Consider the following 23443-nt stretch of genomic DNA (forward strand, 5'->3'; position numbering starts at 1 on the left):
TTTCTTTATTCCTTACCTCTTCCTCATCTTAAAGCTTGCCTCTCTTTTCCCAGCAGTATTACCCAGTTGCACTTTCCAGCAAGATCCATGCTCACATTCAACCTTTAATGTAACAGTTTCATGGTTAAACTCAAACATCCAGAACCTGAGGAATTTCCTGAAAGCAAAGGAATTCAACTTCAAACTATGCTGCTGAAAAGCATGCACAGAGAGTTAGGAACACTCTGCCTCGGTCTGCATTTTGACAATTTGTTTCTGAGCTAGAACATTCACCTTGAGAAAGCGCTGAATATGGCATGAATATAAATATGTCTTTGGCAGGCAGTGCACTCTGCTTTTTCATTTGTCATTCTAATGAAGCAACACAAACCTCAAGTACTTTTATAGCAACAGAAGCCATGTGTCCTATAGCCCAGAAAACCCCTTTCTGTTCCTTCAATACCTGTCTCAGAAATGCCACCCTGATGTGGTAAACTTAATTACGTATCTTGACCTGACATTTATGGTAGATCTATTTTGGTTTTTTACTCCATGCTTTGCCCTTTCAAGATAAGCCACCCTTTGAACAGATGGGTGGAGGAAATGGAAACAAAGGAGGATGAGACAATTCACAGGCACTGGGAAAAGACTAGCCCGTGCTGGGGACAAGGGACTAGTTCTGAGCGTAAAGGCAGAAAGATGAGAACAGAACAGAGCTGGCCTGAAAGGAAGGAGCTTGAAAAGCTCTCCAAATTAACACAAGTGTCTGCTGAAAGGATCTGAAGTTCTAGCCATTCAGCTTATCATCATAAGAAAGTCTTTGCATAGGGCAGATAGATGTATAGACCATTTTTAAATCTTCTAATTGAAACATGGTTTGGGTTAAGGTAGCAGAAAAGTCCTTCTGCTTGCCAGAAATCACAACACTGGGCATAAAGCAGTACAGTTATTGATCCCACTCCAGGGTAACAAACATCTTCATCTCTGAGCTACAGCAAGGCAGCTGCCAATTAACTGGCAGCCTCAGTGTGCTGGTGAGGGGAGGGAGTGTATTGGCTGATCAGTGCAAAATAACCCTGCAGTACAGTAATATACAGGATATCTCTGACTGGTGAAGAAATTAGTTCACTCTAAGAAATGCATAGGTGACATCTCACTGTTTAGACAGCATTTTCTAAGTTTTAAAGATTTGCAAGCCCTTTCTCTGCCTCCTAGTAGGAGACATCAGTGATGTGATGCAAACATGCTCATGCATGCAAACAAGCCTCTGTTCTTTCTTCTGTTAGTGCTGTCAGATCTCTCATGTGGGGTAAGACAATCTTGCCCAATTGTCTCCCATCACATGCTTTCATGGTCGTTAGAGCTTTACCTTGTGATTCAATACAGGAGAGACTCAAGCACTGTGCTGCAGCAAGGGAGGCATGTCAAGTTATGAAAGATAGTGCGCAAAATATAGCTGCCTGTAGCAAACTACTTACTGTGCAGCCCAGGAAAGGAGTCCCTCAACCACCTTAGGACCAGGATGGTCAAAGCAGCAGTTGTCGTGCTGGAAAAGCAGAGACATAAAAGGAAGGCACTGTAAGTACTAGCCACGTGTTGGTGAAATTCCTTATAATAGTGCTCTGCTACTCTCCTTTACTCCTCCAAACTTAAAATTTAACCATCTAAATCATTGATATGACGTTTTAAAAAAGCACTGGTGTCAAAGTGAGAAGTACAAGTAGTATTTCATAGTTACTTTGTCAGGCTCTTTACAGCCACAGGGGATTATTACTGAGTTGATATATAAGTCATGTTATAAAACACAAGCCTGCTTGGTAGGGTAGAAACTCCCTCACCCCAGGAATTTTAGAAGTACTACTATAATGCCCATCCTGAAAGCCTGGACTCATTTAGCTCATTTAGCTTCAAATGCATTAAATCTCCAGACTTCTCATCTGTTAAATTAGATATGAATTAGTGTTCTCAGCAAGTCATTGGAGGTCTGAACTTCCAAATATAGTAGTGCTTACAGGAAATTCAGAGCCACGACTCTGCATATGTGCTATAGATCTGTTTGCACAAAGAGAAAAAACTTACTCCAGTGTATGGAGGAAAATTGTGTGTTACTACCTCTACTCAGGAGAAGCCAACCTACATTTGTCATTTGATGGAATTCTTCCATCGTGGCTTTCAACAATCTCACAGAGCTGCTGCTGGGTGAGAGGTGTATTCTGTATCAGAACTGACTGTAACTCAGTGATTGTGTATGATGCATGGCATTTATTGATTTCACTTTATAAAATGTTTTCATATGTTTCAAGAATAGACAGTCCTGTAAGAAGTCTTTTTTTTACATTAAGCCTTAAAAAAGACTTCAGTACAGATGCATTTCTGTACAGCTCGTCTCTGGATTTCAGCATTGCCTGAGCTGAGTGGACGGGAACATTAAAATACAGAATTCCATTATATGATAGCAGGGAAAAAAATTAGCATCAAGTCACAGCATTAGTGTATGAATCATGCATCTAATTATACATGTTTAACCAGTGAAACAAAAACTTTTATGAGCTATATAAAAAGCCTCAGTTAAAGCTTTCTCTCTCAGCAATAATAATAACAAAAAAAAAATAATTTCTTTAAAAGAACCTCCTTAGCCTCTGGCTAGGGAGAAGGAAGCTCTGGGGTCTGCAAGTCAACACTGCACATTTATTCAACACTGCACATTTATTCAACAGTGTTATCAGTGCATTTCTGATATACACTAGAAGTTTATAACAGTTGAAGTTTAGAAAAGTTTATAATGGTTTACCAACACCATTACCTCACTTGCATCACTTCATTTTCAAGCTTCAGGGGTGCTAGTACTTTTTTTACACTGAGATGTGAGTATAGCATACAATCCATCTCCCCGTACCTCTCTACTTCCCCTGTACTATCTAGTAATACACAATCTCTCTGTTAAGGGGGTGTAGGTAAAGTTAGAAAATTCTGGCTCGATCTGCCTACTCAGCTTGAAGGGAATGTTATCAAGTTTCTCAACTTCATTTAGAAAAACCTTCCTTTTCAGCAGCTACAGAGCATGGCCTAAGGAATATTTTATGAGTCTACTAATACAACAACCAGTTTAAAAGACAGAATTGCCATCTATTTTCACAGTGCACACAGAGGGGTAACACTGCTGGCTGCTCTGGTGTCATTCAACTCCCATCCCAGTCACAATGTCTTCGCTTCCACTGGCCATATCTGACATAAAAATCACACGTGTACCTTACTGGTGATGTAGAAGGATGTGTGTTTTTCATTCATCAGTTATGCAAATAGTTCTGCATCTTGGACCATGCTACAATTAAAGTATTGGCTAAGCAATATAGCAAAAATTTATTGGCACCAATAATAACACGTAGAGTAACTCTTTCCAAAGCATCAACTATGGATGTGTGAGCTGCACACACACAAAAGAAGACAAAAAAACCCTCCTAAGTATAATAGTCATAAAAGACAAAAACACTTTTCTTAAGTAGTCAGACTCAAAGTAAGTTATTAAGCACAGGACATGACTAAAAAGACTAGTAGCCTAGGTCGGAAACAGCAAAAATTGAAGTAATGGGATTATTCTGCTACCTTATAAGCTTGATGTAACAACAACAGAATTTGCATAGAGTCCATCAGTTTTTCAGGATTGCCATAATTCAGACAGATTATGATTTCGTTATCCAGGAAGCTTGGTGAAACGTGTCACGTCACTCGTGTTGTGAAAACTTCCTCCCACTGAGGATGCAGCATTTGTGCATGACAGAGGAAGGCCACCCATAATACCTAACAGGGTCCATGACTGCATTTTTTAGTTATCACATAGAGATGGAAGTTCAGTCCAAGTTCTGCTCACAGAAACTGTCCTCTACACAGAAAGACAGTCCTGTCCTCCACACTGAAACTTTGATCCAAGACTGTCATGCCCAAACAAAACACCATAAACATATATATTTTACTTTGGCCTCTGAGAAATGTCAACATGTGCATGTCAATGTAGAACAATCACTTTATGGCCTTACAACATTTTGTGGGACAAACCAACCATTTTCCACACACCTGTGCTTTTACTTTTTGCAGGTGCTAACGAGTTACTGACAGTTTGTACTACAAAGAAACTGGCACACCCTCTGCTGTGCCCAAATAGGCTGCTGAGCAGGATGTAGTAAGAAAACAATGTTTTAACAGCTGGGCATGTGGCAAGACAAGCACTTTTATCTACTTACCAGGAATTTCTTTAAATAGAGCTGCAACCACGACCCTGTTTATCTGAAAGGTTCAGTAGTTGAGTGATTCAGTTCAAATTCACTACTCCAGCGTATCACTGACTACTTTTCAAGGGTTAGCTTCTCACTCACTATTTCATATCTTCGTCTTAACCTACATGCACACTAATTAACTCTAAGTACTCATTCAGCTGCACTGCAGAGATACCTTAACTTATTGGTAAATATATGGAATCACAGATTAAATTGAGATGGGCTCACACATTGTTTTGCTTCCTCATCATTTTTTCTGATTTTGCAGATACGTGCATGAACGCATCCCTTGTCTCCCAGTGCTGCCGTTCTCTGGCATGACACATAACTGTGTCATGTTAGGGGAACAGCATCCCTCTGGCAAAGAAAGCAGGAAGGATTTTAGAGGAGAAAATCATGTAGTTCAAACACCTTTTGCCTGCATTGTCATGGCAAGGAGAGGTAAGAGCAGACATGTATGTAGCGGAGTCTGACTTCTAAAAAGATCTCCCAACAAGACAGTGTACCCTCGATCTCCAGCAGCTTTTAAAGAGTTCAGAAACTTCTGCTGTGTCCAGAGGTGGGATAGGCCAAAGTCCAGCTAAGACCCAACACAAACCATGTTGTGATAACACATGCTTCAAGAAGTGATGGGAGAGGCTGAGAGTTCAAATGCAGAGACAGCAGCCTGAATTTACAAGAATTCATTAGCTGCAATGCCAGTCATTCACTGGAGTGCAGGTATTGTTTTGCTTAATGCAAGGATTGTTTTCATTTAAAATTGTTTCTGAGACTTCACTCAAAGCAGAACAAGTTAAACTCATTGCAACAAAGAGGACAAGCTTCTGACATTCTTTTAGCCAAACATGTAAGCCAGAAGAAATGGATGAGAAAGTCCTCTATGAAGGTTATGCTGGCTAAAGGATGCACTGCAGAACTGGAATCAGCTTAATCACTTTAGCAATGAGAACATTAAAGGAGTCAGGTTTACTTGCTCAGCCTTAGTGCTGTAGGAAGGAACTTAGACTGTTTGAGGAGATTCTTCACAAGGGTTCAGGCCACGTATGCACAAGTTTGGGTTTTCTACACTAGCTTCAACTAAGATGCATGGTCTTGCTTGTGGTAGTCCCAAGCAACTTTTAAAAGCACAAGCTCAATATTTTAGGGATGCTATCTTGCTCACAAATTCTTCTTACACTTTGGTTAAAGTTAATAGAGCTGCAAGCTTGCTACCAAGCACAAAGAGGGGCCCTCTGGCTTTGCTAGGGTATCTTACATGAGGAATAGTTGCAGGATCAGGTCTTTGGCCAGCCAGGGAAAAATATTTGCCTGGATCCTTTGTGTAAGTGTGTCAAGGGGAAATTAAAAAAATCCTTAAACTAGGTAAATGGATTATTGCAGTTTTAACAGAAAATTCATTCTTCTTGCAGCTGTTGAAAGAAATATCATAGAGATTACATATCTCTCAGGACACAGCATCTACCTGAACAGAAAATAAAATCCACCAAACTCAATGGAAAGGCTATGCTTTTCTTCGGTAGGTTTTGCGTAAGGTGGCATCTGTTCTGTGGTCTCTGTGCAGAGACTGCTCAGCTATGTCACAGTACCCAACAAAAAAAACACACCCAAAGCTGCACAAGTGTGCAGTGTTAGCTTTCAATGGAAATTTTGACAGTGCAGAATTACCAAGATAAGAAGCTTTCTCTTTACAGTCCTTGAAATAAGGTTTTATAGCATTCAGAAAAAAACCCTGTGGTTTCCTCACAGGAAACCCATGATGCTGTTTGTAATAGGAGCCATAATTTCAGGGACAGTTAATGAGATAACATTGTGCTTAACACTGGTTTAAGTAAAACTATGAAATTCAGGACTGTTTCTACAATGCACAAACTACACTGATTTTTTTTGATTTTATAATTAAATTTGAACTTCACTGTAAGAGTCAGAAGAGCTCTCTGCAGCATTTGAGGCTGGCTGGAAAGGCTTCACTCTTTCTGGCAGCTAATTTATGCTAGCCTCTCTTCTGTAGCATCTTTGCTCATTTATGTTCACTCTACAAGAAGCATCAGGTCTCCACCTGCAGTCTAAGCAAAGAACCACATGCTAAGCTCAAAGGAACACTTCTACTTCTCCAGTGTGTTTGTAAGGTTAGAACCAGAGCAGACTACACTTCTGTATAAACTCCCCTCAAAGGATTTCTGCTGTACTTACTTTCCCCAGCAAATCCTATGAGTTTCATTATTAAAAATATATTCCAACTTCAAACAGGAATGTCAGTTATGTCTTGCAGGAATACCTACACTTTTCAAGACTTCTACTACAGTCTCTCTTTCATTCTTTGTAAGGGGGTTTCCACTACACCACTTAGGATTGAAAATGGTATTATTTTCAAAGAAAGGTTGTAATTTGAGAAATGATAGAGAAAGTAGGCATTTGAGGCCTGATTCTTTGAAAACAAAGAGAAAGGATTCAAGAGGGCTTTTTGATTTCTTAAGGTGGAGGAATAGGAAGGTACAAACTCTGAAATGAGTGAATAAGGCTGAAAATCTTTTCCCTTTTCCTTGACTTTTTCAGTCAAGTACAGCAAATTCCATGCTTCGAAGAGACTGCTGGGAACTGCTAAAGGTATCGTTACCTTTTTAAGAAACCACAATAAAACAGTCAATCCTGCCATCGCTCTTTCAGAACCAGAAAAGCACTTTAATATAAAAATTCTAGTAACAGTCTTGCTTCTGGAAACTCACTGACCTCCTCTGTTGGGGTCTCAGCAGTCTCATAATCTTGTCAGCCACCACCTTAGTTCCATGTTCCATGGAAACAGTCTTCTATTTCATCACAGAAATCACATATAGATCTCTAACATATTTGGTTGCTGCCACTTAACCCCTTCCTCAAAAAAAGAGTGTAAACCTTTCAATTTCATATATGCCAGTGATGTATAAACATACAAGGTAAACAAACTTCATTGTAAGTCTGAGTTACCTTTCCCTCGAACCTGACTACTTAACATAGGCGCTTCCAGGTTTTCTAACTATTTCCATATTTTCAATATTTTCCATATTTTCCATATTTCACATATTTTCAAGACAATCCCTGCCCCTCACACCTCCACCCCATCTTTAACAATAATGTACTTTTTTTCTTCTCTGTATACTAATATCAAGCTTAGGAAGACTTAGCTAATCCCGAAGAAAGAAATTCAAGCTCCACTCTCTCCCTTTCTAAGTATGTCTTCCCTTCCCAATGTAGAGTTATCTTTTATACCTGCTTTAGGATGCCTCTACTTGTCTTTTCATAGAATCATAGAATCATAGAATGACCAGGTTGGAAGAGACCCACCGGATCATCGAGTCCAACCATTCCTATCAAACACTAAACCATGCCCCTTAGCACCTTGTCCACCCGTGCCTTAATCACCTCCAGGGAAGGTGACTCAACCACCTCCCTGGGCAGCCTGTTCTGGTGCCCAATGACCCTTTCTGTGAAGAATTTTTTCCTAATGTCCAGCCTAAATCTCCCCTGGCGGAGCTTGAGGCCATTCCCTCTTGTCCTGTCCCCTGTCACTTGGGAGAAGAAGCCAGCACCCTCCTCTCTACAACCTCCTTTCAGGTAGGTGTAGAGAGCAATGAGGTCACCCCTCAGCCTCCTCTTCTCCAGGCTAAACAACCCCAGCTCTCTCAGCCGCTCCTCGTAAGACTTGTTCTCCAGCCCCTTCACCAGCTTTGTTGCACTTTTGCTAAAACAATAAACAAAATGTGACTGTAGAAGCTCTTTTTTTTTTTCATTTTTTTCAAGTGATCTGTCAGTCAGCTTCACTTGCTCATCCAAGCTTTCTGCCAAACAGTCCTCATAGTTTGACTCCATTCAAGCACAGGCTTACTCCTTCATATACATCTGTGCACATCAATAATTAATAGTACTCCATTTACCTTCTTCAAGAACTTAAATAGGAAGAGCTATTCCCAGCCAAGTCAGATGTCCACTTGACATAGATTCTTATTCAGGAGACACCAGCAGCATGTGTTTACCAAAGATCACATAAGTAGCTAAGCAGTCAGAGATACTTTCCCAGAATAAGCACCCAGCAGTTTATAGCTTAGGGGCTTTCAAAGGACAAATAAATGCCTTTGTATGCAATAGAAGTGGATGGAGTAGCCTTACTTTATCTCTTGTCTTCCTAAAATTATCCATGATTTGTCCTTGTCTTTATTATCCTGAATAACACTACTTTAAGCAGAATACTGGCTCACTAAGTTTTTTTAACGTAGCATCGATATAAAGGACAAGAAAGAAAAGTAAGAAGTCTTTTGTATTCACAATGGATGTTACAGCCTGCAGCAAATAATTTCTTGCTATCTAACAAAGCTTTCAGTCTCTTGCGGGCTGCCCAAAATAGCATACCAAGCTCATGTCAAATCCAATAGACTTCGCTTCTGCAGCGAGTCAAAGCTGATACTGTACAACACTGATTTGCTCTTGGAGAGCAGATTTATTAACACACCACTAGGACTAGAAACCAAGAAATCCCTTGCTGCATTCTCAGTGTTCACCTTTCCATTATGCTCCTAATTATCTCCAATGGAGTTTATTCCTTGTAAGCTTCTTGTTCAGGCTGATAAGCATTTTATTCTCAGATTTACTCCTCATGCTCTTAGCTAAGAAACTCAGCAACTGCCTCCATTTTTGCAGTGCATATCTCCCGCTCTCTCCAGTTCCTCTCTCACTTCCAGATCCTTCTTTTTCTTGACAAGAGGCCACCTCTTGAGATGCATATTCTCATCAGATGACCCCAGGCCTCTTCTTTTCACTTGATCCTACAACACAGAACTTCTAAATCCAGTCGTTATAACTGGTTGAGCCCTCTCCTTCCCTAGGCTCATGACAAACTCTTTACTTTCAAACACCTGAATTGCAGTCTCCACTTTGCAAAACTGGATCGCTTCCCTGCTTAAAAGCACAGTTTAGACTACAGATCATAGAATGCATCAGTTACTGAAAGGAGCTCTAGTTCTATGTCCTGTTTTTCAGTGAAAGTTTACGGAGCCATGCTTTTTGATTTAACAACGAGAAATTTTGGTTTGATTTGTATTTGAGTGGGGTGTCTAAATTCAGTTGTTGGCAAATGCCAAAGGTGCGTCCACTTTAAAATAGTGTCATTTTTCATGTAAACTTTCATCATGATAACTACAATCTCAAAATCAGTATAAAGTTTAAGAGTTCCTAACATTTTCAGTATTTTTATATTAATTTGTTCTCATCAACTCACTTTATTATGCTAAACTGTGAATTAAGAGTGTGTATTACCTATGGACTGAAATGGAAAAATATATTATATTAATCAAGACTAACCTTCTCCTTCATATTCAAATAATATGCTAATGCAGTAAATTATTTCTTAAACATTGATCTAATAACATCCCAAATAAACATATGCTGCAAAAGACATTTCCTCACATAAGAAACTTCCTTGAAGGGCAATGTTTTACACTGCTCCTTAGACTACAATGAGGGCTGTTTCATTGTATGTATTCCAAAGTGACAAGCATGGGATTCACTTTTTCTCTTGAGAAATTTTTCCCACTTATGTAGAAGTGCACAGCTGGAAATAAATCCATTTTGTCTGCAAAAAAAAACCCCAAAAGCCCAGCAAAACAAACCAAACACCCCAGACTTCAGAAGTTAACAGAAAGATCCTCTGACAGTGCTCAAAGTGCAAGCTTCCTCTGGAAGAAGCTATTCTGATATTAAAATGGTTTCTCTACCCAAACACAGGCAGGTTTCATTAAATTTGAAATACATACAATAAGCCACACCCTCTCTTTCTACAACTGTTCTGACTGTGGGCCCAGATTCATATACTTTAAAGAATATTATGATACCCTAACCTGACCTTCCAGAGCTGAAAATGGTATAATTTCTGCATGGTGCCTCTGAATCCTGTTTCAGTAGAACTGTAGGTTCTCTCAGCAATGGACTTTCAGACCTGGTTTAGAAAACTCAAGTGAAAAAGAGTCAAATAGCACTCCTAGGTAACTTCTGTAACTTAGTTTAAGAGGTATCTAAATACATTTGTTGAATTCAACATAGCATCACAAACAGGAATACTACAATACGTTTCTCTCATGAATATTACAAAAGCAGGATTGTATCACATAAAATGGAACTAACAGTCCTGCAAATGATCTTCTGTGGTGAGACTGGTGGATAATAAATGCAGGCACGCACACACAAATAGTTTATTTCTGTCTTACAGACAAGCACTGAAGTAGAGCGTCAGTTTGGTAGTGAGTTTGTAAAAGCCTCAAGCACATTTCCTGTGTGTAAGGAAGGAGGTGAAAAAGAAAGACGGGAGGCCTTTTAGACTGACAACAACTCCAGAGATAGAATCATGCTGCCAAGTCCAAAACAAAGGAGCAAACAAGGTCTGCCAACATAACTTGATTTCCTACTGGATAAAGGGTCAGGGAATATTCCTAGAAACAGGTAAGCCTTATCCTTTTGGTATTTTAAACAAAGCAGCAGTAGAAACACACAGTATGGTAGATTTCAGTCTCCCAAGAAGCTTGCTCAGGGTTCTGATGTCAAATTATTAATAATAATGATAACGATGATGAGTCATTATCAACAGCTTAAACCTTTGTTAATTAAAGTTTGTTAATGAAGACTAAGTACTGGCATTAGTTTTGTGCTTAAAACATTTACTACTCTGATGGCTTCTTATTTTACAATGTGTTGCTTCCTTTCTGAAGTACAAAGTCAATACCTTACAAAGCAATTAGTTTTGAACTAATTAATTGCAGTTTAAGGAATCCTTTCTGCAGAATTAATCCTGTCTTAAAAGCTCACAGAGGTGCAAGCATATTTAATGCTAATTTAACAGTCATCAGTCTTTTAATGGGTGGGTTTTCTTTTTGTAGTACAGAATATTGTTTATCTCATCGTTTAATTGGGAAAGCAGGAGGAAAAAGATAATTGTATCTCATCTTTGAAAAATTTCCAAACAGAAACAAGAGGAAATAAACAGTTTTGTGTTCTAGATCATAACCTTATATCTGGTAGTGACCAAAGTAATTAATCTGTTTCTATGGATGATGAGTTGATACCATAGATGGCATGTCCAGCTAGACAGTTATCGATATTCCCATCTTATGTTGCTTTTCAATGGGAAAAACTGGTAGAAGCATGATATCTTCCTGTTATCCTTTGAGAAGAATTCTTTAAACAAAATACATTAGAATAAGATGGAACAAAACTTTGTATTTCTGCTACCTATTCTTAAGCTGCTAGGAGGATAAACACCTATCTCTAGCCCTGAATTATTAAATCTGGCCCCTTTTCCCAAAGGTAAGTACATGATTATGTCCACTCCTTTGAGTTGCAATAACATAGAATTGCAGAAATCCAGGAAAAATTAGAATGTTTTGGGGGTTTTTCTATGGTTGGTTATTTTTTTTTTGTTTGCTTGTTTCTTCCTCCCCCTCTATCCCATTACAGTACAATGAAACCTCCAAAAAGAAAACCTAAGAACAAGTGGCCAAAAGTCTGTTTACTTCCATGTGTTTTCTTTGTTTGTGGAGAACGTTGTCAATAGATTTAAAAAGGAGAAAAAGCACAATAAGAAAGTCTTTTGTTTGCCTGTATTTTGTTGTCTGAATATAATACCTTTAGTTTATAGAAGTGTAAAATATCTAAGAGGAGGTAACTCCATCCCTAAAGTCAGAAAAAAATCATCATTCAGATGGAGTAAATTAGATAAGGTAGATGTTCTACTTGGAGGCAACTCCAAGTTTGACACTGTTTCCAAACAGAAATGAAAGAACAGTAGAATAGGAATGCATCTTTAATACTAGAGAGATTCTGATATAAGGTATTCAAAATACTGTCATCTTATAATGATAAAATTTAGTACTTTCCCCATACTCCAATTTCTTCGAATGATACAATGAGAATTGTTGTCCTTCTTATGAAACCTTTGCTATCTGATGGACTCTTCTTTTGTGGAGGAGCACATTACATTAAGAACAGATTTAGTAAGATTTCTTACGAACAAAGTGCTATCGCTGTTATGTTTTCCCAGCACAGAGAGACTGTAACAGAAAACCCTGAAAGAATCAGAGCTTATCCTGTTAGAATCATAGTGTACTATTCCCAGGGGCTTAGTGTTTTCTGAGGACTTTTTTATCAAAGTTATAATAAAATTTTAAAATTATTCAATGTGATGGCAGTCGAGTAAGACTGTCCTTGAACACTGTGCTATGGTTTCTTTGCAATAAATACATAATGTGTAAAAAATAATTATCTGGCTTGGCTACATTTAGCAGTAGATGACTTGAATGGGAATTGAAATTAGAGAAACAGACTATAATTATTCTAACAGACTTATCTTCTGTTTATTTCTGACTCCTTATCTTATTTTTTGACTTTAGCACAACCAGTTAGCTGTCACAGGTTGCATCTGCTATTAAACACATAGGTACAGTGGTGTAGTTATCTGAGGAGATAAATTGTTCTTCACACAGGTAGCCAGCTTTCCTTTTACTGTTGCTTTTGTCAAGGTGGTAAATATTTAAATAATGCAGTTATGAATTTAAACAGCTAGAATATTTGCTACAACCATAAAGGCAGTACAAGAATAGCTGGGAAAGAACTGGGAGTTGTATATATATAAAGCTAAGATATAAAATAAAAATATATCTTGTACTTGGAAAGTAAGATTAACTTGAAACTCGCATTACAAAATTACAGAGCACCCAGACTGGCCCTCATATGTCTCTACTGAAATACAAGCAGATATTTAAGCCACAGTTGTGGAAAATAAATTTTAAGATAAACCTTTACTATTTTCCTGATAATAATTCCAATTTCAATCAGAAGCTAAAGCACGAAAATAACACTTGTGCCAAAATTTGTTTTCCTCCTCCACTTCAGTTAAGGGCTCAAAATATTCAAATTGAAACCAAGAATACTCCTCCTACTCTGGAAAAAACAGGGAAAAATAGGATTCCTGAATCAGAAAGATAAATGACAACATTCAGTATCAAGAAAAAGGTACATACTCATTCTTTTTATGCTAATGAATCAGAGGATTGTTGTCTATAGCCCAGTTACAGTGCTTCCATTCTTTCAGGCCACGACACTGCTTTTGGTTCCTGGAAAAAAAGAATTTGTAGGAAAAGAAATATGAAATAAACATAAGAAAAATAGAAAAAAATTACTGCAGAAAAGATAAAAGGATAGGAAAGGAAGGAAGTATGGCTCTTATTATTTAGATACTACATTGAGACTTAAAGTTCTTGCCTTTGACATAGACTTCTTGTAGTTTTGGACAGGTTGCAGAGGATGCAGATGTTGAGTGACTGTAGAGTAAACAGGTTCCAAACACTGGTGGTTCTTCATGTGGCCTGATAACACCTTCTCAGGGTAGGATCTCAATTTCTTTTAATTCCTTCTCTAAAAAAAAAGAAATATTACATAGCTGCTTCATGCGGATATTGTCTCTCCTCACAAATGTCTGTATCTCATTGCAAAAATGTGCCTCTCAACATAAAAAGCGGTATCACAGTGATAGAGAGACTTCAAACACATTTGGGAGAACTCCAGTAGAAGAAACAGGAATGGAAATTGTACATTTATTTTAAAAGGAAGGCTAAATGGCCAGTCGAAGTACTATATGCAGCAACTACGTACAAGTCTGTCAGAAAGTTACAGTTTATTTGCTCTGTTCTGTTTTAAGAGAGAGTTCTTATTAGGAAGGAAAGCTGCGTTGTAGAAGCCCATGTGATTTGTGATTTTTTTTACTACCAAGGATTAATTGATCTTGTTTCAGCATCATAAAAATATCTATGGTTTGCAATAAAACAAAACTCGAAGACCTCTTGCAACACCAGCATAATTAGGGAACAAAAGCTGTAAAGGGTAGTTCCTCAGGTGAGGTGAAGCTGGTCAGCCAAGGAACAAAGCTCTGTCTTCTCAGCAGGAGAAAATGGTTTGCCTCCTACCACCTCCAGCTGGCAACATGGTGATACGTATTCCTGTACTCCTTTAACGCAGAGTTCTTTTAAGAAGCGAACAAAATATCAGCCTCCTGAAGGAATCCAGCTACATGCATAGCTAATATGTGTACTATGGACCTGCTCAAATCTCACTCAAGTATCATCCAATCGCTCCCCTTGACTGCTCTGCTCCAGCTGGACCTTTTTGTGTGGTATTAGTGGAATTCATTAGTTTTTGGGGCCAAGCTTTATAACAAACACTCCAGATCTAGAAGAACATGAAACAGGCCTCTGGAGAAAGCAAAAAATGCAGCTTCAAGCTCCTTTCACTCATATATCTGGCTCACTATGTCTTCTGTCAAGGAAGAGTTTCACAGGTCATTTGCAGCAGCACTGATTGTTTTAGCCATTAGACTGTCACAAACAGGCTATTTTTCTTCAGCATGGTTTGTGATGGAAAATTTGTATTAGCTACGTCAACTGAAGAATTAATTAAATGGCAGAATACATTTGGTGCAGGGGGGGTTCCTTCCCAGGTTTCTAACAGGACTCCAGGGAGAGGCAAGTTCAGTGCAAAAGGTGGCTTGTTCAATTAAGTTGACTCACGTTTTACCAAATGATACTTCGGGAGCTGTTCAGGTTTTTCTCTGCAGAAGTTCTGTGGGTTTCACTGGTTCCCAGCTACTGCTCATCCTTTGACACAACATCCTCTGCTTTCTCGGGAAGGAGAATGAGGATGTGAGTACAAGTGGTTTTAATAGGAGACGCAAGAAAACAAAGTTAAAGAATTACAAAAATAATTTCAAAGCTCTTCACTCTAATGAGTGTTTTTCTTTAGCAATTTCAGATTTTTACTGCGTCTTACAGGCAAACCAACAGTCCACCCTTTGTTGAATTCCTATGAAACAATAGTTTTGCAAAAAGTTCATTGATGCTACTTTCTTATTATTTAGCATCTGGTTTTTATAAGAATTATTTCGCTTGTACAGTGAAGTAAACAACAAAATAGAAGCTTCAATTACAGAAAGCAAAAGTCAACCAAGCACAAAAAATACAGTAAAACTGTTAAACAACACAAACTATAAAATTATTTTCTTTCAATTACAGAAATGGATTGTCATTTTTCCATCTGGGGAATTTTGGCCTTTCTGAGTTTGGCTCTGGTTGTTTCATTGATACTTAACATTTCACACTGTATGAAAAAGAAGCGAGGTAAGTCATGTTGTCTCTCTGTAAGGAATGGAGTGTAGAGCGTTTAATGTGTCTGAGAGAAAGCCATCACTGCTGGGAGATTTCAAGCCAACAAATTGATTCTTTTGAAACTTAAAGTTTTTTTTGGCAGGAATGATTCCAATAGAGAAGATGTAACCTCTAAAAAATGTTAGGAGAGTCAGGAATGATCACAGAATTATTGCTGGCTGCTCAGTCCATTGTTAAAACCAGCTACCCAAATCCATTCTTTGAAGACAAACAAAGAGAACATAGAATCATAGAATCATAGAATCACCAGGTTGGAAAAGACCTATCAGATCATTAAGTCCAACCATTCCTATCAAATACTAAACCATGCCCCTCGTCATCTCGTCCACCCATCCCTTAAACACTTTCAGGGAAGGTGACTCAAACACCTCCCTGGGCAGCCTGTTCCAGTGCTCGATGGCCCTTTCTGTGAAAAATTTTTTCCTAATGTCCAGCCTGAACCTCCCCTGGCGGAGCTTGAGGCTATTCCCTCTCGTCCTGTCCCCATGTATTAAATAGCTACACTGATACAAAATATATTTGAGAAAATTTTCTCCTCCCCAAATTCCAGAATGCTTATTCGAATTTCAGATTCCATACACATTTTATTCGTAATTAATTTATTTTGAAAAAGAAGCTCTAATTGCTTTTCATCATGAGATCCTAATGTAGCTCTCAAACCAACATGTCACTCACAATAAGGACTTGATTTGTTTAATATACATTAGAAGGCGACTGCAGGTTTTGGTTAAAATTAACTATAACCTTTAACAGAATTGATTATGCCAGTGCAACCTCTCTTATGCATACAATTCTACAATTATTAAGTTGTACATACCTCACCACTTCCATTTAGGAAAAATAATGCCTTTACATAGAGAAAGCTGTACCTGTGCTGTACACTTATGGGTGGGCAGGCAACCACCAGTGGATTCAGCCACATGAAACACACATACATACATAGACTATATAGACAGTAGGCCTTTATTTATAAACTGAACTCACTGATTAGAAAAGAATTATTACAGTACATTAAAAGAGCTGCTGGAGTGTTGCAGGACTGGGGTGTGTGTCTGAGCCTTATTTGTTTATTTTATCTTTTAGTGCTACTAGGCAGATATATCTATGATGAAAAATCGGTCATTTACAAAATCAGTCTTGAGCAAAATTTTGGTAAGATTGGCTGATGCTGCATTGCTCATGGAATCAGAGCTTACTGTGGCAAATTCTGGAGTCCTGGACCAGAGGACAGAATGTCAAGCGTTCTTGAATTATTAATCAAGTTCTAGCAGTAAGTTCCTTTGTAGCTATTACATCTGTGCTTGTTTCTTCATCTGTGTCGATCACAGGATATCTCTTTCAAAGATACAAGGAGCAGAACTAGTAAAATAAATAAACCCTTCACCTTATAACATAAAACATATGATCTACCTCCCTAGGCAGAGAAAAAGATGAGGCAGAAGCAGGAGAAGGAGGAAATAAGGAATTAATCACATGTGTTAAAACGCATTTTTGGTGTCTTGAAAGATAATATAGGCTTTACAGGGTCATAACAGAAACATTCTTGTATTCATCAAAGTATTTGAGAAAAGCAAGAGGAAGACTGAAGGTTCTGAGAGTCAAGAGCTTTCAATTTTACTCTCTATAGTGAATGCAAAAGCATGTCAGTAGAGACAATAAATGAAGTGTTCTAAAAAAGCACCATTAATTTTCTCTTAACATTGTATTTTTAACAAATTTTCCAGCTAAAATGTGTAAAGACTATGAAGGCAACAGTCCAAGGTAAGTTGGACAAAAAATTATTTTTGACAAGGGTGAAATATGCAATAAATAATGAGAGATGGCCTTGGAGGGATGGCACAGAGGAAAATTCAGTATCTTGTGCAGCTTACCTGGAAATGTCAGGGAATAGAATGGTTGTAGGAAAAAAAGTTTTCCAAAGAAATAAGGAAAAAAAAATTAATGAGGGAGAAATGTACTCCAGTCACTTTATCGACAATGGAATAGTTGCATGCCAATATGATGTTATATACTGAAGGAAATGTAAAATACCAAGCTAAAACACTATTTGCTATCACTCAAATTCAATAAATCTATAATAATTTAGAAGAACTCACAGAAAACAATGATAAATTATAGTCTGATACTTAATACACATGGAGCAATAATTTACATTTCATACCTTTTTATGCATGACATTCAAAAGCAATAAAATGGCGTCTGTAACAGTCTCACATCTGTTACATGTCCGTTTCTCTCACTTCATACTAAAACCAACAAACTTCAGAAAACAGACATGAATAAGTCTCATCTCAACCCAAATATAAAAGCCTCTTAAAACAAAAACACAAAAGCCTTCACCTGTTCCCCAAAACTAATCCTGAATTACAGATTTACTTGCAGTTGGGAAGTCTCTGTATATTACTGCCTGTTCAGTTGAAAAATACCATTGAAAAAGTGATGTTTGGCATTAGATTCATTCATTCATTCCCTTGACAGGGAAGAGTAAAGGGATGCAATAGGAACAAAGTTACATGGGGCTTTCCACTAATAATTCCCATTTTACAAACATAATTAAAAATATTTTCAAGCAACACCAAGTAACAAAATACAGAATGCTGTTAAAAATCCAAAACTGAACTCTGCTTTGGCCTTCTCTGATTGTACCGACGAAAGTATTTTAATTGAATCAAGAGTGGAATTTTTAAGAACGCTGCCCCAAAAGGACCCATTTAGTGTTTTAGTTTGTATTGCAAAGTGGTCTCAGAGGACATAAACCGAGTTTCTTTCAGCGATAATTAATATTTCTAGAACTACAACAAACAGCAGCTTAGTAGTCTTGAGATTAGCCCTATACTTAACTAAGTTACAGGAGAGTTTAATTCTTGGCTAGATAACAAATCTCTTCAAACCATGGACATTGCCATTTTTGCACCGAACCCTCCCTGCCCCTGCGATATTTTTGGTCTTGTTTTTTAGATCATATACAATCTGCTATTGCTATATAAGCGTAAAATGTTTAGATTAGAAAAAAGAAGTCCTAAATTAAGCATATTTAAGAATTGAAAGTATTTTTGCATTCCCGTTCTAGCTATGATGACTATTACACTGAAGATTACCCAGTTTATGGCAATCTCAATCAAGACAATTTAGGTAAGCTTCACTTTAAGAACATGACTGCTCAGAGGCTATAATAAACTTATGGTTAAAAGCTGGCTGATCAACAATTTCTGTATTTCTCAAATAGCAAACCTGAGAATCTACCCCTTTCTGATTGTGCTAATATACCTACTTGTGCTAGAACTTCAAGCCGTTGTATCGTACTACTATTTGTAAGACCAGTTGTCATGAATTTGATTTTTTGCAGTCCAAATGGTATTGTTCAGTCAAATACCTCAAACCCGAGAGCTTTTCTACATCTGAAGCTTCACCAGCTGAAATAACAGCTTGATTTATGCATGTTAAACCAATCTGACACACACATTACTCAGTGCCCAAATTCAATGCTTCCACAGAAGCTGGCAGAAACAAACATCTACCAATTTTGTGCTGTGATTATCTACAGATCATGGGTGAAGTTGACAAATATGCAGAAACAAGCCCAGTGACTGAATGGCTGGGCAGATATAGTTTTTCTCTTCTTTACTGAGCTGAAGTAATTGATCCTTGGAAGAGAGATACCACATTAAAGGCAGAGGTAGATAAGCTGAGGGTGTGTCTCTCGAAGCCCTTATGGTGTTAAATCAACATTTAAGTAACATTAACACAATTCTTTTGCTAGCCTTATTTGAGGTTAAGCAAAACTAACCAGAAGTACACAAACTGCAGGGAAAAAAACCACAAACAACCCAACTTTTTCTTGTAGGTTTTGCATAAATTTAACTACAGCAACACTCAAATGCATTGGAACTACAGAAGTCTGAAAATAGTAAGGAAGTAATCTGTTTTACTGAGGGCATAAATAAGATACGGCATTAGAAAAATAACATGCACGAAATCTAGAGAAAACTGAAAGTAGAGTCAGGAACAGAACTTAATCACCAGCTGCTGCAACTCATAGCTTCTTTCTTGGCCAAGGAAAAGATTTCCTGTGCTGAAAAAAACATCAGTATGCGGTTACCCCCAAACTGCAAGACGTCCTCCTAGCAGTCTAAAATGATGCCCATTTACTGAATAACGAGAAACTTTCAATCCATATAAGCAGAAAATGATTTTCCTTTTCATGGTACGTGTGTCTGAATTTCTTAACTATTTGACCCTCTATAGAGGGAGAGATCTGTGCGTGATGTCAAAACAAAAGAAACTTCTACCAAAGCAAACTGGGTGGAAAGATTTCTCTAACAGGAAGGATCCATTGATCTGATCTCTCAAGACTCAGTGGTATGTCTTAATAACTAAAACATCTTTCTACTTTGCCAAATTATAGAGGAATGTTGTTACGAGCAGATGAAGTGCCAGCCTCAAAGGCCAGATAACCAACTACAGGTATCTCTAATTTTAATTCTGGATTTCTGAATTAGGGTACTGTGGTCTGTCTCAGAGTTCTTGTGTTTATCCCATGACAATGTATAACAAAAATCTTCATCTCATCACAAAAATTACCATGCATTAGTGTCTCAGTTATTCTGGAATTTATTCACAGACTTGACCCTTTGTTCAATCTAGGCCATGAATGAGGGAGCAGAAGAATTGTAGACAGCTCATTTCCATCCATGTGGCATGATAAAGTTCAGTCACAGGCATGCAGATGAGGCTGAATAAATCTGGCATCTACTACCATGGCTTATGCAAAGAATTAATTTTAGTTATTTTGGACACTAACCAAGTGAAAACACAAGCTGCACGACATGATAATCATCAGTTTGACTGGCTCTCTCCCACCCAGCACAAAATCTATATGGCCTTAACAAACGAAAGAAGATTATTTTTGCACTGTTTTGTATTTTGTTGATATACCTGCATTCTTAAAATCACATAAGCTTCAACAGAAATTTGTCTGTAATTGAAGCATTTCTAACAGCAGTTTCCTGAGCTGATCTCCAGTTATGTCATAAGGAATAATTTCTAGTCTTTGTCTCAGGATACTTCAGGGGGGTAGAAATATCCTTTTCTTAATCTAGACATTTGTTTACATTAACTTCATGGAAACAAAACAATATGAAAATTCCACTGTCAAAAGTGCATGACAGTTTGGCTTGAAAAACACGGGGAAAGAGGAAAGCAGAGGAAAGACACAGAAGCACGCATTTTGCACTGGAAATGAGATCATATATACAGAAAAGAATCACCCATCTTTGTTTTTCTGCATAGACAAGGCCTGTGAAAAATGTTGCTAATGATTTGATTCTTATTTAGATTAGACGTAAGGAAGAATTTCTTCACCATGAGAGTGGTGAGGCACTGGCACAGGTTGCCCAGGGAAGCTGTGGCTGCCCCATCCCTGGAGGTGTTCAAGGCCAGGTTGGATGAGCCTTGGGCAGCCTGATCTGGTGGAAGGTGTCCCTGCCCATGGCAGGGGGATTGGAACTACATGATCTTTAAGGTCCTTTCCAACCCAAACTATTCTATGACTTTATTATTCTAATAAAAAAAAAAAAGTTGGAAAAAATTTCTTCTATCCCAGAGAACTCAGATTGATTATATAAGCAACCCTTATTCCCATAGGTAACCTTTTCAGTAATATCTTGATGAATTTTTCCTTACTGCCATGATCCTAGGAACACAAGTCATTTACCATTAGGTTATGTTTGTTTTCTGCCATAGCTTAATCATTTGTACTTTTGAGGAGTTCTTTTACAGCTAGTTTGGGTAGACTTCAGCCACTATTACGATTGCAGTGCAGACATACTCGAAGTCTTAGACAATTCTAAAGCATGCATAACTACTGAATGATAAATACAAAGTGAATTTCCTTCTAGGTGGAGTCTGCCAGTCAGATGTGTTATGCCTCACTTGATCACAGTGTCAAGGGAAAACGCAGAAAACCAAGGCGAAAGACAGACCCTTCATTAAAAGAGGGTGATGAAGGAAGATCATCTAACCCTACCATGACGGCTTCCAAAGTCAGCATTTACCTCAATAGTGAACAGCTGGCTGCTGAAAGCAAGGCAAACACAGAAGCCATTCATGATGATCCTATCAGATTAATGGGTTTGATTCAAAAAGAGAGAACATTTGAAGCGGCTTAATGAATGAAATATATAATTATAAAGATCTGCTTGTTCATTCTGGAGGAAGAGCTGAATGATTAGAGATAATATCCTGGCAAACTCACATACCAAACATATGGTATAAAATAGGTAAGTGTTCCAGAGTGTCTTCCAAGCACACGTATGGACTAAGCAATAAATAAATATAGATTCAGGCAGCCACTCTGAAGGACCTGCCCTTCTGAAGACATTTTGAAAGGGAGTTGTAGAAGCTGGTATCTCAGCATTCACATGGTATTGATTCCAGTAAAAATGAATCATTTCTTTGAACCAACCCTCAACATTGAAAAAAAGAGTCCCAAAAGACCCACTCTATTGTCTGTAAAGCACTAGCAGACTACAACTATTCTTTAGGTTGTAACCACAGTTTTGTAAAGAAATCATGTTTCATACTTGCACACCCAATGATTTAGTTGTTTCCCCAATTAAAAAGTGATCTGCTGTTCAACAGTGTGTATTTTGCCACTGTGACTGTTCCACTGTAATAACACAATATATCTAAAGCTAATTGGAGAATAATTTAATAGCTTGTTTAAAGTAGTAATTGTACAGCTTGCAAGATTTAACAATATCTTTATATATCCTTAGTTTCTTTCTGTGAGCAATACCAGAATACGTCTCAAATCTCAATTTCTCTAACAATGTAGCACGTATCCAATTGCATTCAAGAAATACTACACAAAGATATCAGCAAATGGTCTGTAACAATAAATTGCCTAGGGAGCTTTTTTTTTTCCTTTTAATGTTCTATGTGATTACATTCCTATTGAATTTCACATTGGCATTGTTACCAACTATTTTACAAAAGTAGAAAGAGCTTTTTATTTCCCCCCCAAATTCACATACTATGTGCACATTCATTTTAAAACTTTAAACTTCTGAGGTGATAAGCCTCTGTAGAATGGCGTTTATTTATATATTCTGGGAGCCATTGAGTAGTCGCAGCAGGAAACAGGCATGTTGATGTAATGTAACTCCCTCTAGGAGTGAGACAGTTCTGCCTTGTTAAAAAAGGGATACTGAATCATAGAATCATAGAATCACCAGGTTGAAAGAGACCCACTGGATCATCGAGTCCAACCACTCCCACCAATCTCTAAACCACGCCCCTCAGCACCTCATCCACCCGCAGCTTAAACACCTCCAGCGAAGGTGACTCAACCACCTCCCTGGGCAGACCGTTCCGTTGCCTAATGACCCTTTCAGTGAAGAATTTTTTCCTTATGTCGAGCCTGAATCTCCCCTGGCAGAGCTGGAGGCCATTCCCTCTTGTCCTGTCCCCTGTCACTTGGGAGAAGAGGCCAGCACCCTCATCTCCACAACCTCCTTTCAGGTAGCTATAGAGCAATGAGGTCTCCCCTCAGCCTCCTCTTCTCCAGGCTAAACAACCCCAGCTCTCTCAGCCGTTCCTCATAAGGCCTGTTCTCCAGCCCCTTCACCAGTTTCATTGCTTTTCTCTGGACTCGTTCCAGAGCCTCAACATCCTTCTTGTGGTGAGGGACCCAGAACTGAACACAGGATTCAAGAAGCGGTCTCACCAGTGCCGAGTACAGAGGGAGAATAACCTCCCTGGACCTGCTGGTCACGCCATTTCTGATACAGGCCAAGATACCATTGTCCTTAAAATCCAAGCAGAGTACAGCGTAAAGGAGTTTGAAAGTCCTATGCTCATACAGACTCCTGCAAGCATTTCAGGTCCAGAAAGAGCTGAAATGCTAGCCCCAAAAGAAGCTACAAGAAACAAACCCAACAAATAGCCCATAGAACAAAATGT

General features: G+C 38.3%; 1 protein-coding gene across 4 annotated transcripts; it reads left to right on the forward strand.

Annotated features, from left to right (window-relative positions):
* Positions 1-2127: 2127 nt before the first annotated feature.
* Positions 2128-22825, forward strand: TRAT1 (T cell receptor associated transmembrane adaptor 1). 4 transcript variants are annotated; one of them, XM_069849912.1, is made up of 7 exons: positions 2128-2178; positions 10559-10712; positions 15329-15433; positions 17206-17242; positions 18552-18613; positions 19887-19945; positions 21379-22825. In XM_069849912.1, the coding sequence occupies exons 3-7, from the start codon at positions 15331-15333 to the stop codon at positions 21646-21648; spliced, it is 531 nt and encodes a 176-aa protein (XP_069706013.1). In that variant the 5' UTR covers positions 2128-2178; positions 10559-10712; positions 15329-15330; the 3' UTR covers positions 21649-22825. The 4 variants fall into 4 exon arrangements, with proteins under 4 accessions (XP_069706013.1, XP_069706012.1, XP_069706010.1 ...); XM_069849911.1 differs by lacking the exons at positions 2128-2178; positions 10559-10712 and adding an exon at positions 11420-11573; XM_069849909.1 differs by lacking the exons at positions 2128-2178; positions 10559-10712 and adding an exon at positions 13576-13649.
* Positions 22826-23443: the final 618 nt, after the last annotated feature.

The sequence above is a fragment of the Phaenicophaeus curvirostris genome, chromosome 1, assembly GCF_032191515.1.
Source record: "Phaenicophaeus curvirostris isolate KB17595 chromosome 1, BPBGC_Pcur_1.0, whole genome shotgun sequence".
Classification (NCBI taxonomy): Eukaryota; Metazoa; Chordata; class Aves; order Cuculiformes; family Cuculidae; genus Phaenicophaeus; species Phaenicophaeus curvirostris.

Coding starts and splice junctions, on each gene's coding strand:
- TRAT1 (XM_069849912.1), top strand. CDS start 15,331: ATGGATTGTCATTTTTCCATCTGGGGAATTTTGGCCTTTCTGAGTTTG. Junction 17,243..18,551: donor TATGAAGGCAACAGTCCAAG/GTAAGTTGGACA, acceptor TTCCCGTTCTAG/CTATGATGACTATTACACTG. Junction 19,946..21,378: donor GGCCAGATAACCAACTACAG/GTATCTCTAATT, acceptor ATTTCCTTCTAG/GTGGAGTCTGCCAGTCAGAT.